The 15,602-nt window shown below is 46.2% G+C and overlaps 1 protein-coding gene across 1 annotated transcript in view; it reads left to right on the top strand.

Moving 5' to 3' along the window:
- LOC115161070 (ephrin type-A receptor 3) overlaps window positions 1-15,602 on the top strand; it is a gene marked incomplete in the record, with an annotated part of 118,163 nt that overhangs the window by 83,157 nt on the left and 19,404 nt on the right. Inside the window, 3 exon segments of the mRNA XM_029711784.1 lie at window positions 2,162-2,347; window positions 7,577-7,638; window positions 13,907-14,116. Of these exon segments, the coding sequence (XP_029567644.1) occupies window positions 2,162-2,347; window positions 7,577-7,638; window positions 13,907-14,116 (458 nt within the window).

Below are 15,602 nucleotides of genomic sequence, written 5' to 3'. Positions count from 1 at the left end.
GAATAGGGATGGATTGAGAGATGGGGAGTAGAGGAAGTGAGAGGAAGGGATGGATAGATGGAGAAATGGGGATGTAGAGAAGGAGATGAAAGGAGTAAAAAGAGGGATGGATAGAGGGATGGAGTGAAAAGTCCTCGCTGCCTCACTGCTTTTAATAGAGTGTGTGCTGCTGGAGCAGAGGAGTATGGGTAACGTTATCGCACCTCCAGATGGGATATTGTTTGACATTCCCCACAGCTCCCTCTCTCCTCTTTCTCCTTTATTTTCTAAACCTCTCCTCTCCTTTCTTTTTCACCCTTTCTCCACCTCGCTCCTCTTCCCTCTCCCAGATGTCTTCAGCAGGACTGTAGACATGAAGTTAATGCATTGTGATTCATGGGAATAGCAGGCAGTGGGAGAGCACATAGAGACATGCCACAACACAGGGCAGCTGCACCATCTTACAGATGACCTGCACACATCAAAGCCTAAGAAAGCGGAGTGAGAGTTTGTGTCATTAATCACAGCTCTTCCCAGCTCATCAGAGGAGGGGATGGAGGGTGGGATAATACTGACCCTGGTGCTGGTCATCTCCCAGCCTATCCACTGGCCAACCACAGCCAAGCTCAGCCTAGCTCCAACCACAGCCCAGCTCAGCCTAGCTCCAACCACAGCCCAGCTCAGCCTAGCTCCAACTACAGCCCAGCTCAGCCTAGCTCCAACCACAGCCCAGCTCAGCCTAGCTCCAATCACAGCCAAGCTCAGCCTAGCTCCAACCACAGCCCAGCTCAGCCTAGCTCCAACCACAGCCCAGCTCAGCCTAGCTCCAATCACAGCCCAGCTCAGCCTAGCTCCAACTACAGCCCAGCTCAGCCTAGCTCCAACTACAGCCCAGCTCAGTCTAGCTACAACCACAGCCCAGCTCAGCCTAGCTCCAACCACAGCCCAGCAAGCAGCGTGCTGCTCTCTTTAGATAGCCTGTAATTATTCAAAGTCCTTCCAGACCCATTCCTAGGCCAGTACTTGCGTGTGTGTGTGTCTCTGACTTCGTACCAACCCTGTGTCTCTGATCCGACTCCTCTATGGGAAATGATCATACAGGACAGAGGGCATGGGCCGGGTCCACATGTCTTAGCTGTGACATCACGGTCCTACACAAACACACCCTCTCTTCTTTGGCCAAGTCCCTGTCACCAGCCGTATCAGAGCAATGCTTGACCTCCCATTCTGACTTTGAAGTGGTCTCTTTACCACAAAGCCCTGCCTAGGGAAACTATTCTCCAGAGAGGCTCTGTACCTCAGAGGGATACTACAGCTTGATCATACTGAATGTCATCACCATGTTGGAATGAGAATTTGTCAGCTCTGATAACCTCTCATAGTGCTTTATATGATATGGAAAGTAGAGGGGGCATTTATAGACTGTGGCCAATGTAGTCAATGTTCAATTAGTCATTGTTATCTCAGTGAGGGAGATGGATTTCAAGAAGGACATATGACTGCACATGCTTATATTGGCCAATCGTGTGTGTTTATGAAATTAGGCAAGAATTTCTGACTGGTCTGTTCCAACTGAAATAAATGATAACAGTTATTCTGATGACAAGTCATCAATACTAGCTTGTAGCCTCAGGTCCTAGGTGCCAGTGCCTCAGGTCCTTGGTGTCAGCGCCTCAGGTCCTTGGTGTCAGCGTCTCAGGTCCTTGGTGTCAGTGCCTCAGGTCCTAGGTGCCAGCGCCTCAGGTCCTTGGTGTGAGCGCCTCAGGTCCTTGGTGTCAGCGCCTCAGGTCCTTGGTGCCAGCACCTCAGGTCCTTGGTGTCAGCACCTCAGGTCCTTGGTGTCAGTGCCTCAGGTCCTTGGTGTCAGCGTCTCAGGTCCTTGGTGTCAGCACCTCAGGTCCTTGGTGCCAGCGCCTCAGGTCCTTGGTGTCAGCGTCTCAGGTCCTTGGTGCCAGCACCTCAGGTCCTTGGTGCCAGCGCCTCAGGTCCTTGGTGCCAGCGCCTCAGGTCCTTGGTGCCAGCGCCTCAGGTCCTTGGTGTCAGCGCCTCAGGTCCTTGGTGCCAGCGCCTCAGGTCCTTGGTGCCAGCACCTCAGGTCCTTGGTGTCAGCGCCTCAGGTCCTTGGTATCAGAGAATGTGTGTGTTATTAATGCTCTGTGTGGGTATATTTGTGTTTTTGTAGGTGAGTTTGGGGAGGTGTGCAGCGGTCGTCTGCGTCTTCCCAGTAAGAAGGAGAACTGTGTGGCCATCAAGACTCTGAAGGCAGGATACACCGACAAACAGAGGCGGGACTTCCTGTCTGAAGCGTCCATCATGGGACAGTTTGACCATCCAAACATCATCAGGCTGGAGGGAGTGGTCACCAGGAGTACGTACAGACCATATCTTACTATACAGTCAAAATGAGAGAAAAACAACATCTCACTCACTAAATCTTGGCGTGACATTTATTTATGAAGTAGGCTATGCCTCACGACTTCTGCCCAGAATGTGTCATTAGTTGTACACTGAACAATGCTATGAAACTGGCCAACACCTTTACAAGAGAAGCCATTTTTATTGAGTTCTAATGGCTTGAATCTCACCAGATCAATGTCACCTGATCAAACAGTCCCAATATGTTTAAATCTTAGCCTCCCTCCTGAGGCTCCTTAACACAGCTAGTCTCACACACCAACACGTTCTCAGTTCTATTAAAGGAAATGACTCAAAAAACTGTGAAATAATTGCTTTGACCTCTGGTCCACAATCAGAGCCGGTCTTCACTACACACGCGTGATCACACGCACACACACCCACATTACCATTATACTGCAGTTCTGGCCGTGTCGTTATACTGAAGAGTTAAACCTGTAAAATATCTCCCTCTGATTGCTCTACAACAGATGAACTGATCATTCCACAGGCAGGCTTGTTAAACTCACAGTAAAACTTTACAGAGGTTAGCCGGTTTAGGTCAACTTGACCAGCAAGCCAGAACAGATCTGTTTTAATGATGTTTCATATCCAGTTGTAGCCAAGCCATGGATTTCTGAATCATGATACAGTTGAATGTAGTTATACGATATCTATAATGATATGTTAAAAAATACATAAATGAACTTGGTTGCCTTGAAGAAGTTCTATTTTAGTTCTGAATATTCATAAGGATTATGATATGGTCGCTGCGTATCATTGTTTTGTTTGTTGCCATGGAAACAAAAGGAAATCCTGTGTATTCTAGTTGACAGTTAGATAAAGCCACTGTGCCATGTGAAGACTGTCTCTCTGCATTATGACAGGACCAGTTACTTAGCGAAGTCAATGAAAACCCACTCAGACACAGTATGTTTCCCATTCATCTGGCTGTAAATAGAATCTGGACAGGAATGCAAAATTGCCTTTTATTTGTTTAAGGCTTCATCATATAGGGATTTTATTTGTCTCATAAATCTTACAGCACTCATTATTAAAGCCCTGAAGGTGAATAATACCAGGACTAATTACAAATGACTGGGGTTTGTTTCTGTTTTTAGGACAGAATGAGGGGAGAGCATAGTAGTGTATGTGTGTGTGTGTGTGTGTGTGTGTGTGTGTGTGTGTGTGTGTGTGTGTGTGTGTGTGTGTGTGTGTTGGAGGGGTACTCTATGATTGAGAGCAGGCTCTTAAGGGTTTGGTTGGCATGTGGGAACGGACACACACACACACACACACACACACACACACACACACACACACACACACACACACACACACACACACACACACACACACACACACACACACACACACACACACACACACAGTCCTGTCTGTGGCATAGGGTGATTTATTAACCCAGTCCTGTTAATTCTTAATAATCCAGAGACTGTCACACCTCATTAACCCTGCTGCTGCTTTTGGCTGCACCGCTAAGGGCTGCACACACACACACACACACACAGAGGAGAGGAGCAGAGAGGAGCAGAGAGGAGAGGAGAGGAGAGGAGAGAGGAGAGGAGAGGAGAGGAGAGGAGAGGAGAGGAGAGAGAGGAGAGGAGAGGAGAGGAGAGGAGAAAAAGGGGAGGAGGTTTAGGGAGTCTGTTTTATCTGAAACTATAAAGGGTCTTATAGAGGGGGGTGTTGGGCCAATCCATCAGGGTCTTAGAGAGGGGGGTGTTGGGCCAATCCATCAGGGTCTTATAGAGGTGGGTGTTGGGCCAATCCATCAGGGTCTTATAGAGGGGGTGTTGGGCCAATCCATCAGGGTCTTATAGAGGGGGTGTTGGGCCAATCCATCACGGTCTTATAGAGGGGGTGTTGGGCCAATCCATCAGGGTCTTTGAGAGGGGGGTGTTGGACCAATCCATCAGGGTCTTATAGAGGGGGTGTTGGGCCAATCCATCAGGGTCTTATAGAGGGGGGTGTTGGGCCAATCCATCAGGGTCTTATAGAGGGGGGGTGTTGGGCCAATCCATCAGGGTCTTATAGAGGGGGTTGTTGGGCCAATCCATCAGGGTCTTATAGAGGGGGTGTTGGGCCAATCCATCAGGGTCTTATAGAGGGGGGGTGTTGGGCCAATCCATCATGGTCTTATAGAGGGGGATGTTAGGCCAATCCATCAGGGTCTTATAGAGGGGGGTGTTGGGCCAATCCATCAGGGTCTTATAGAGGGGGGTGTTGGGCCAATCCATCAGGGTCTTATAGAGGGGGGTGTTTGACCAATCCATCAGGGTCTTATAGAGGGGGGTGTTGGACCAATCCATCCGGGTCTTATAGAGGGGGGTGTTGGACCAATCCATCAGGGTCTTATAGAGGGGGTGTTGGGCCAATCCATCAGGGACTTATAGAGGGGGATGTTGGACCAATCCATCAGGGTCTTATAGAGGGGGGTGTTGGACCAATCCATCAGGGTCTTATAGAGGGGGGTGTTGGACCAATCCATCAGGGTCTTATAGAGGGGGGTGTTGGACCAATCCATCAGGGTCTTATAGAGGGGGGTGTTGGGCCAATCCATCAGGGTCTTATAGAGGGGGTGTGTTTGACCAATCCATCAGGGTCTTATAGAGGGGGTGTTGGGCCAATCCATCAAGGTCTTATAGAGGGGGGTGTGTTTGACCAATCCATCAGGGTCTTAGAGAGGGGGGTGTTGGGCCAATCCATCAGGGTCTTATAGAGGGGTGTTGGGCCAATCCATCAGGGTCTTATAGAGGGGGTTGTTGGGCCAATCCATCAGGGTCTTATAGAGGGGGTGTTGGGCCAATCCATCAGGGTCTTATAGAGGGGGGTGTTGGGCCAATCCATCAGGGTCTTATAGAGGGGGGTGTGTTTGACCAATCCATCAGGGTCTTATAGAGGGGGTGTTGGGCCAATCCATCAAGGTCTTATAGAGGGGGGTGTGTTTGACCAATCCATCAGGGTCTTAGGTGGGTGGGTGTTTAATTGTTTCTATGGCTGTGTTTGGACCAGCAGACCATATTTGAAGGGAAAGTCCTGTTATTATCTAGATGAGTAGCAGGTTGGACTGTCAGTTAGTCAGCCCTTATCACTACACTGTAAAATCTAGACCTAGTTCATGAGATGGAATGAAAAAGGTGTCCTCACTCACTTTAATTTTACAGTTCCAGGGTTTGTAGTTCATGAGATTATTTTCTATAAATGGTGCCGGTACTCAATCCAGCAGAAAATGAAAGCTGCTGGTTGTGGTAAGGTTGAACCACTGCTCTGACCAAACCTAGTCTTGTTTTAGCTCACCATTTAAACACAACCAGTTTGTGAGGCAGCCAGTTTTATTAATTGACGTTTATTTTTCCAACGAGGGTTATAAATGTGTTTCTTTTTACAGCAGGGTCCATCATCCCCTTCCTCTGACAGATCTGTAAATGAGTTCTGCGTTGCCAGATGTGGAATTTCACTTTGATACATTTACAACATGCATGACAGAGAGGGGGATAGAAGGAGGTGGAGAGAGGGATGGGGAGGGTGCGGGAGAGCAATAGATAAAGAGAGAAAGTGAGAAATAGAGAGTGAGGGAGGGAGGGTGAAGAGGGGGAACCCATAACCATCTGACACAAACCTGTCGTGACAGCAGTGCTGTTCATTTGACTACGGCTGACTTGAAGTAATTTCCCCCCTCGTTTCTACCGGTTCTAAACCTGCTCTCCTCTCCTCTGGTCTCCTCTCCTCTCCTCTGGTCTCCTCTCCTCACCTCTGGTCTCCTCTCCTCTCCTCTGGTCTCCTCTCCTCTCCTCTGGTCTCCTCTCCTCTCCTCTGGTCTCCTCTCCTCACCTCTGGTCTCCTCTCCTCTCCTCTGGTCTCCTCTCCTCTGGTCTCCTCTCCTCTGGTCTCCTCTCCTCACCTCTGGTCTCCTCTCCTCTCCTCTGGTCTCCTCTCCTCACCTCTGGTCTCCTCTCCTCTTCTCTGGTCTCCTCTCCTCACCTCTGGTCTCCTCTCCTCACCTCTGGTCTCCTCTTCTCTGGTCTCCTCTCCTCTTCTCTGGTCTCCTCTCCTCTGGTCTCCTTTCCTCACCTCTGGTCTCCTCTCCTCTCCTCTGGTCTCCTCTCCTCACCTCTGGTCTCCTCTGCTCTCCTCTGGTCCCCTCTCCTCTCCTCTGGTCTCCTCTCCTCACCTCTGGTCTCCTCTGCTCTCCTCTGGTCTCCTCTGCTCTCCTCTGGTCTCCTCTGCTCTGGTCTCCTCTGCTCTCCTCTCCTCTGGCCTCCTCTCCTCTCCTCTGCTCTCCTCTGGTCTTCTCTGGTCTTCTCTGGTCTCCTCGCCTCTGCTCTCCTCTCCTCTGGTCTACTCTCCTCTGCTCTCCTCTGGTCTCCTCTCCTCTGGTCTCCTCTCCTCTGCTCTCCTGTCCTCTGGTCTCCTCTCCTCTGCTCTCCTCTGGTCTCCTCAACTCTCATCTGGTCTCCTCTGCTCTCCTCTCCTCTGCTCTCCTCTCCTCTCCTCTGCTCTCCTCTGGTTTCCTCCGGCCTCCTCTCCTGTGGTCTCTCTGGTCTCCTCTCCTCTGGTCTCCTCTCCTCTGCTCTCCTCTGGTCTCCTCTCCTCTCCTCTGGTCTCCTCTCCTCTGGTTTCCTCTCCTCTGCTCTCCTCTCCTCTGGCCTCCTCTGCTCTCCTCTCATCTGCTCTCCTCTGGTCTCCTCTAGTCTCCTCTAGTCTCCTCTCCTCTGCTCTCCTCTCCTCTCCTCTCCTCTCCTCTCCTCTCCTCTCCTCTGCTCTGCTCTGCTCTGCTCTGCTCTCCTCTGGTCTCCTCTCCTCTGGTCTCCTCTCCTCTGGTTTCCTCTCCTCTCCTCTGGTCTAGTGAATCAGGGCCAGATGATAACAGTCCAGATTTATAGTAACCGTTTCTGCTGCTGCTGGAATAAAGATGTTTCTCTGACAGGTGACCCAGAGGACCTGTACACTCAGCCCTGCATGGGCCCTTTCATCCAGCTAGAGGAAGCACTGCTGAACCCAATGTGTGTGTGTGTATATATATGATATATGTATGTGTGTGTGTGTGTGTGTGTGTGTGTGTGTGTGTGTGTGTGTGTGTGCGTGCGTGCGTGCGTGCGTGCGTGTGTGCGTGCATGTGCGTAAATGTGTTTTGCCATATATGAAAAATGGTCTAACCTGGTGGTTTCTCTTCTCTCTTCAGGTAAACCTGTGATGATAGTAACTGAATACATGGAGAATGGATCCTTGGACAGCTTTCTGAGAGTGAGTTTAAAACATTACTCAGCTAAAATAGACTTATCTTTACCCTGCCTTCGTGTTTTCCACGCCATACAACATTACACTCTTAGAAAAAGGTGCTAAGTAGAACCATACAGGGTTCTTCGGTTTGTCCCCATAGAGGAACCCTTTTTAGTACTGAGTAGAACCCTTTGCAGAGGGTTCTATATATAACCTTCTATGTTTATTTTATTTTATTTTTTCACCTTTATTTAACCAGGTAGGCCAGTTGAGAACAAGTTCTCATTTACAACTGCGACCTGGCCAAGATAAAGCAAAGCAGTGCAACACAAACAACAACACTGTCACGTTTGTCGTACAAAGGAGACCAAGGTGCAGCGTGTGTATCGTTCCACATTTTATTATAACTGTGAAACTATGCAAGACATACAAATAAACTACTAAACAAAATAACAAACCGTGACGAAGCGGTGAAACATACACTACCTCAAAATAATCTCCCACAAACCCAGGTGGGAAAAACATCTACTTAAATATGATCCCCAATTAGAGACAACGATGACCAGCTGCCTCTAATTGGAGATCATCCCCCAAAAAAACAACATAGAAAAACAGAAACTAGAACATAACAACATAGAAAATTTTAACTAGACAAAACCCCGTCACGCCCTGACCTACTCTACCATAGAAAAAGCTTCTATGGTCAGGATGTGACAAACACAGAGTTACACATGGAATAAACAAACATGCAGTCAATAATACAATATAAACAGTATATATACAGTGTGTGCAAATGAGGTAGGATAAGGGGGGGGGTGAGGCAATAAATAGGCCATAGTGGCGAAATAATTACAATATAGCAATTAAACACTGGAGTGATAGATGTGCAGAAGATGAGTGTGCAAGTAGAGATACTGGGGTCCAAAGGAGAAAAATAAATTAAATAAATAACAGTATGGGGGATGAGGTAGTTGGATGGGCTATTTACAGATGGGCTATGTACAGGTGCAGTGATCTGTGAGCTGCTCTGACAGCTGGTGCTTAAAGTTAGTGAGGGAGATATGAGTCTCCAGCTTCAGTGATTTTTACAGTTCGCTCCAGTCATTGGCAGCAGAGAACTGGAAGGAAAGGCGGCCAATGGAGGAATTGGCTTTGAGGGTGACCAGTGAGATATACCTGCTGGAGTGCGTGCTACGGGTGGGTACTGCTATGGTGACCAGTGAGCTGAGATAAGGTGGGACTTTACCTAGCAAAGACTTATAGATGACCTGGAGCCAATGGGTTTGGCGGCGAATATGAAGCGAGGGCCAGCCAACGAGAGCATACAGGTCGCAGTGGTGGGTAGTATATGGGGCTTTGGTGACAAAACGGACGGCACTGTGATAGACTTCATCCAATTTGCTGAGTAGAGTGTTGGAGGCTATTTTGTAAATGACATCGCCAAAGTCAATGATCGGTAGGATAGTCCGTTTTACGAGGGTATGTTTGGCAGTGAAGGATGCTTTGTTGCGAAGTAGGAAGCCGATTCTAGATTTCATTTTGGATTGGAGATGCTTAATGTGAGTCTGGAAGGAGAGTTTACAGTCTAACCAGACACCTAGGTATTTGTAGTTGTCCGTCCAGAGTAGTGATGCTGGATGGGCGGGCAGGTGTGGGCAGCGATCGGTTTAAGAGCATGCATTTAGTTGTACTCGCATTTAAGAGCAGTTGGAGGCCATGGAAGGAGAGTTGTATGGCATTGAAGCTCGTCTGGAGGTTAGTTAACACAGTGTCCAAGTGTAACCAATGTGAAATGGCTAGTTAGTTAGCGGTGGTGCGCGCTAATAGCATTTCAATCAGTGACGTCACTCGCTCTGAGACTTGAAGTAGGGTTTCCCCTTGCGTTGCAAGGGCCGCGGCTTTTGTGGCGCGATGGGTAACGATGCTTCGTGGGGTGTCAGTTGTTGATGTGTGCAAGGGTCCCTGGTTCGAGCCCAGGTTGGGGCGAAGAGAGGGACGGAACCTACACTGTTACATTGATGCTGTTGACCCGGGTCATTGGTTGCTGCGGAAAAGGAGGAGGTCAAAGGGGGGGTGAGTGTAACCGATGTGAAATGGCTAGTTAGTTAGCGGTGGTGCGCGCTAATAACGTTTCAGTCGGTGACGTCACTCGCTCTGAGACTTGAAGTAGGGTTTCCCCTTGCGTTGCAAGGGCCGCGGCTTTTGTGGCGCGATGGGTAACGATGCTTCGTGGGGTGTCAGTTGTTGATGTGTGCAAGGGTCCCTGGTTCGAGCCCGGGTTGGGGCGAAGAGAGGGACGGAACCTACACTGTTACACAAAGAAGGGCCAGAAGTTTACAAAATGGTGTCGTCTGCATAGAGGTGGATCAGAGAATCACCAGCAGCAAGAGCGACGTCGTTGATGTATACAGAGAAAAGAGTCAGCCCGAGGATTGAACCCTGTGGCACCCCTATAGAGACTGCCAGAGGTCCAGACAACAGGCCCTCCGATTTGACACACTGAACAGTCATTTGAGAAACCAAGGCTGTTGAGTCTGCCGATAAGAATGTGGTGATCGACAGAGACGAAAGCCTTGGCCAGGTTGATGAATACAGCTACACAGTATTGTCTCTTATCAATGGTGGTTATGATATCGTTTAGGACCTTGAGCGTGGCTGAGGTGCACCCATGACCAGCTCGGAAACCAGATTCCATAGCGGAGAAGGTACGGTGGGATTCGAAATGGTCGGTGACCTGTTTGTTAACTTGGCTTTCGAAGACCTTAGAAAGGCAGGGTAGGATAGATATAGGTCTGTAGCAGCTTGGGTCTAGAGTGTCTCCCCCTTTGAAGAGGGGGATGATCATGGCAGCTTTCCAATCAATTGGGGATCTCAGACGATACGAAAGAGAGGTTGAACAGGATAGTAATAGGGGTTGCAACAATTTCGGCGGATAATTTTAGAAAGAGAGGGTCCAGATTGTCTAGCCCGGCTGATTTGTAGGGGTCAGATTTTGCAGCTCTTTCACAACATCAGCTATTTGGATTTGGGTGAAAGAGAAATGGGGGAGGCTTGGGCAAGTTGCTATGGGGGTTGCAGGGTTGTTGACCGGGGTACGGGTAGCCAGGTGGAAAGCATGGCCAGCCGTAGAAACATAATTATGTAAGGTTCTTCCAGGAACCCCTTGTATATGGTTCTACCTAGAACCCTCAATGAAGGGTCCTGTCTAGAACCCTCTATGAAGGGTTCTACCAAAACATGTTTTATCATCTCAAGGTTATTCCTAGAACCGTCTATGAAGGGTTCTACCGAGAACCATTTTGTCTTTTGAGGGTTCTTCCTAGAACTAGCATTCTAATTGTGTTATTTATGACAATATTTATAGCATAAGGCCTTTCTTTGATCTATGTCCTCCAAATGAAGATTTCACAATTAATGGCACTCTTAAAGATTATTGTAAATAGCATCTACCAAAATTAAACCAGGAATTAAAATCCCTCCAAATGTGTTCCTTAACCTTGTCAAACATTACAGGAAGAGACTCCATGCTGTTATCCTTGCCAGAGGTGGTTGCACTAAGTACTAAATGAGGAGTACCAATAATTAAGTATTTTGTATTAAATAATTGTATGATTTTGGTTGCATCCATTGAAACATTAATAAAGTACAGTATTTCTCACATGTTGGTATTTTGAGTTTATCTCTATAATTATATTGTTAATATTTTTTTAAGTATGGTTTGTGCATTGCCAGTCAGGGGTGCCAGTAAAATTGGAGCTCACTGTATACCCTACCAAAGTGGTGTTAGGAATCTCCTGGTTTACAGGCCACATCAGGCCTGAAAGTCACAATGCTGGCTTGCAAAGTGATGTTTAATTCCTATTGGAATCCTGCCACAGTTTAGATATACAACAAGTGGAATTGTTAACCACCCGCAACCTGCATTCAGAATGACTGCCAAGGTAGGGAGGGTTGAATACGGAAACGACCTCAATCATCTAAACTGGAACAACCATCTCAGTAACAGGTGCTATAGATCCAACAGATTGGATTAGTTTAGAAAACTGATTGTTATTTATCTTTGTGTAGCATAACATTTATCAACCAATCAATGTACATACAAAAACACAGAAATTACAGAAATTAATACTTAAAATCTCCCTGCAATAGAGAATGCTGGGAAATATAATATATAGTTCTATGGAGAACCCTTCTTATCTTCCAAAGACTCCTTCTTACCTTCCAAATAATCATTATAGAGCCCTTTCTTCCAAAAACAGTTCTATTGTTAAAGGTTGTTAAAGATTGTTAAAGGTTCAAGTTAGAACCATTGTCTTCCAAAAAGGGCTCTTCCGATCAAAACGGTTCTTGATAGAACCCTATCCTTCTGCAAAGGTATCTGAGATATCTACTGCAGCCCTCACCCTCACATACAACACCCGTTCTGCCAGTCACATTCTGTTAAAGGTCCCCAAAGCACACACATCCCTGCGTCGCTCCTTATTTCAGTTCATTGCAGCTAGCGACTGGAACGAGCTGCAACAAATACTCAAACTGGACAGTTTTATCTTAATCTCTTCATTCAGACTCAATCATGGACACTCTTACTGATAGTTGTGGCTGCTTTGTGTGATGTATTGTTGTCTCTACCTTCTTGACCTTTGTGCTGTTGACTGCCCAATAATGTTTGTTCCATGTTTTATTCTGCTACTATGTTGTGTTGCTACCATGCTGTGTTGCCATCAAATCAAATGTATTTATATAGCCCTTCTTACATCAGCTGATATATCAAAGCGCTGTACAGAAACCCAGCTTAAAACCCCAAACAGCAAGCAATGCAGGTGTAGAATCACGGTTGCTAGTCAAAACTCCTTAGAAAGGCCAAAACCTAGGAAGAAACCTAGAGAGGAACCAGACTATGAGGGGGGGGGCCAGTCCTCTTCTGGCTGTGCCGGGTGGAGATTGTCATATGTTGCTGCCTTGCTATGTTGTCTTAGGTCTGTCTTTATGTAGTGTTGTGTTGTCTCTATTGTCGTGATGTGTGTTTTGTCCTATATTTATATATGTATTTTTATGTTTTATCCAGCCCCCGTCCCCGCAGGAGGCCTTTTGCCTTTTGGTAGGCCATCATTGTAAATAAGAATTTGTTCTTAACTGACTTGCCTTGTTAAATAAAGGTTAATTTAAAAATATATTAAAATATTACCTTTTTTTCTGAGAGTGTAGCTAACCAGAGACTCTGGCTTACTGAAATTAACCAACGTTAGAACAACATTAAATCAACATGACCAGACAGGAGTGTGTGTGCGTGTAGGACCCATTTTAGAAGGTTTCCACATGTGCCTGTGTGTCTGCACAGCATCCCTTCTGATAGAAAACCTTCTCCAGCTATTTCCTCTGGCCGTAGAGTGGCCTGGCTTTTATCACTGGGACCTGTCATACCACACACACACACACACACACACACACACACACACACACACACACACACACACTCACACACACACTCAAACACACACACACACACACACACACACACACACACACACACACACACACACACACACACATACACACACACACACACACACACACACTCACACACACACTCAAACACACACACACACACACACACACACACACACACACACACACACACACACACACACACACACACACACACACACACATACACACACACACACACACACACACTCAAACACACACACACACACACACTCAAACACACACACACACACACACACACACACACACACACACACACACACACACACACACAACCACACAGTCATCCCTCTCCTCCACACCACTTTACTGTGCCTCATGTTTGTGTTATGACTATATGACTGTAGCAGCTTTGATCCGACTCAGCCTGTCTCTACCAGGTGGTCTGGGCTTTATATAGTGCCCTAGAAAACACCATCTATTTAGTCAAAGACTCTGGCATGGTATTGTCAGGCCTATTTGGTTGTGGAGATGAGGATTGTACAATTCACATTGAAATGACCAAGTTAATGTCAGAGGTGAATTGAAAGGTTAATGTAATTGGTTTGAATGTTAATATATGATTGTTCCGCTGTATTTTTTTTAACAGAAAGGTCATATTCATTCTGTTTATCAATCCAATCTCATTTGTTTTAGAGGTATGACATTCCACTTGTGATTGATTCTATCTCTGTTTCGCTCTCTCTCCTCTCTTTCTCTCTCTCTCTCCTACTCTCATCTCTCTCTGTATTTCTCTCCCTTCCCCTTCTCTCTTCAACCCTCTTCCTCCTCTGCCTCCTCCTTACAGAAACACGATGCCCAGTTTACTGGTATCCAGTTGGTGGGCATGCTGCGTGGCATTGCGTCGGGCATGAAGTACCTGTCTGACATGGGCTACGTCCACAGAGACCTGGCCGCCCGCAACATTCTGGTGAACAGCAACCTGGTGTGTAAGGTGTCTGACTTCGGCCTGTCCAGAGTCCTGGAGGACGACCCAGAGGCTGCTTACACCACGCGGGTAAGACGTGTTTGTTGGGTTTATCAATGAGGACAGATGGGTTTAAAAGTTGTTTTGTCTTAGAGGTAGGATAGTATGCACAGCAAATGTACAAGTGTTAAAATCTTGCTTTAAGGTAAAAAGTGAGTGTTATATCTGAGTGTCGATTCTAGTGGGGTTAACACCAATGGGATTGAAATTGACACCACATGCAGTAAATAAATGAAGTGTTATTTGAATCACAGTGGAATCAACACTGCATGGTGTTGTTACTCAACTTTGTTGTGTTCATTCCTGTTAACTCTCTGAGTGAAAAAGATGTGGGAGGGGCCTAATGCTTTGTTGCAGGTAGATTTTTACTTTTCAAACACACTTAGACAGTCACTTGGTATAGGCTGAAGGACTAGAAGTTGTGGAACGCAATAACTGTGTCTCTGTCACTAGCAAATACAGTAATGGGTGGGTATCTCTCACATTCACATGAAAGGAATGCTGGGAAATATGCAAATAAGGATTTACAACCTCCAATGTTAAAACAACCCCCCCCCCCCCCAAAAAAAAAAATATAATAATGTGTAATGTAACACTACATTTGTTAATCCCTAACACAAAAAAGTGTAACAGCATCAACTCTAATAAAGTCTTAATTTAAGTTAGAATTTGCAACACCCATGGTGTTAGGGGCCAACACTCTATGGGTGTTAGTTTGTGAACATTTTAATAAGTGTTAGTTTAACACTATTTTTCTGGGTCACATATAATTTCTAAAAATGTGTTAAGTTTTACACTGGGTGTTAATATTCTGATCTCAAATTTGCTGTGTGAGATGGGAGTCTGCCATGTACTGTAAGAACCCCCTTTGTTCATAATTCTGCTGTCTAATAGTGAGTGGACAGGCTTCTGTGGACAGAGAGAATGGTTATCACTGTCAGACATAGCTGAGCTGACCGACCTCTGTCTCAGGTTTATACAAAAGGGCATCTCTCCACACAGAAAATTTGAGATGAGAATGTTTTAACACCTACAGTGCTAAATCTAACACTTTCTTAGTGTGTATATGTGACCCACCGAAATAGTGTTAAACTAACACCAAGTGAGTGCCTTAGTGAATATTTTTTCATAAAACATATATTATTTATGACAATACATAAAACATTTTAATAATACCATACTTCGACAGCCTAGTTTTACCCTAACACAGTGGTCTGAAACTCCTGGTTTGCAGGCCACATCGGCAAGTCATATTATGCTGGCTTGCAAAGTGTTATATAATTCCAATTGGAATTCAGCCAGAGTTCCAACAATTGGAACTTTTAATCACCTGCAATCTGCTGTTAGAATGACTGCCAAGGTAGGATAGATTGATAAATGAGACTACCTAAACCATCTAAACTGGAACAACCATCTCAATAATGAGTTAAATTAGTCTAACCACTTACAGATTGGATTAGTTTAGAAAAATGTATGTTATGTATCTTTGTGTAGTATAAGATCAATCTATCAATTA

The sequence above is a fragment of the Salmo trutta genome, chromosome 24 (genome assembly GCF_901001165.1).
Source record: "Salmo trutta chromosome 24, fSalTru1.1, whole genome shotgun sequence".
Classification (NCBI taxonomy): domain Eukaryota; kingdom Metazoa; phylum Chordata; class Actinopteri; order Salmoniformes; family Salmonidae; genus Salmo; species Salmo trutta.
The sequence above is the reverse complement of the archived record's forward strand: the minus strand, read 5'-3'. Positions and strand labels throughout refer to the sequence as shown.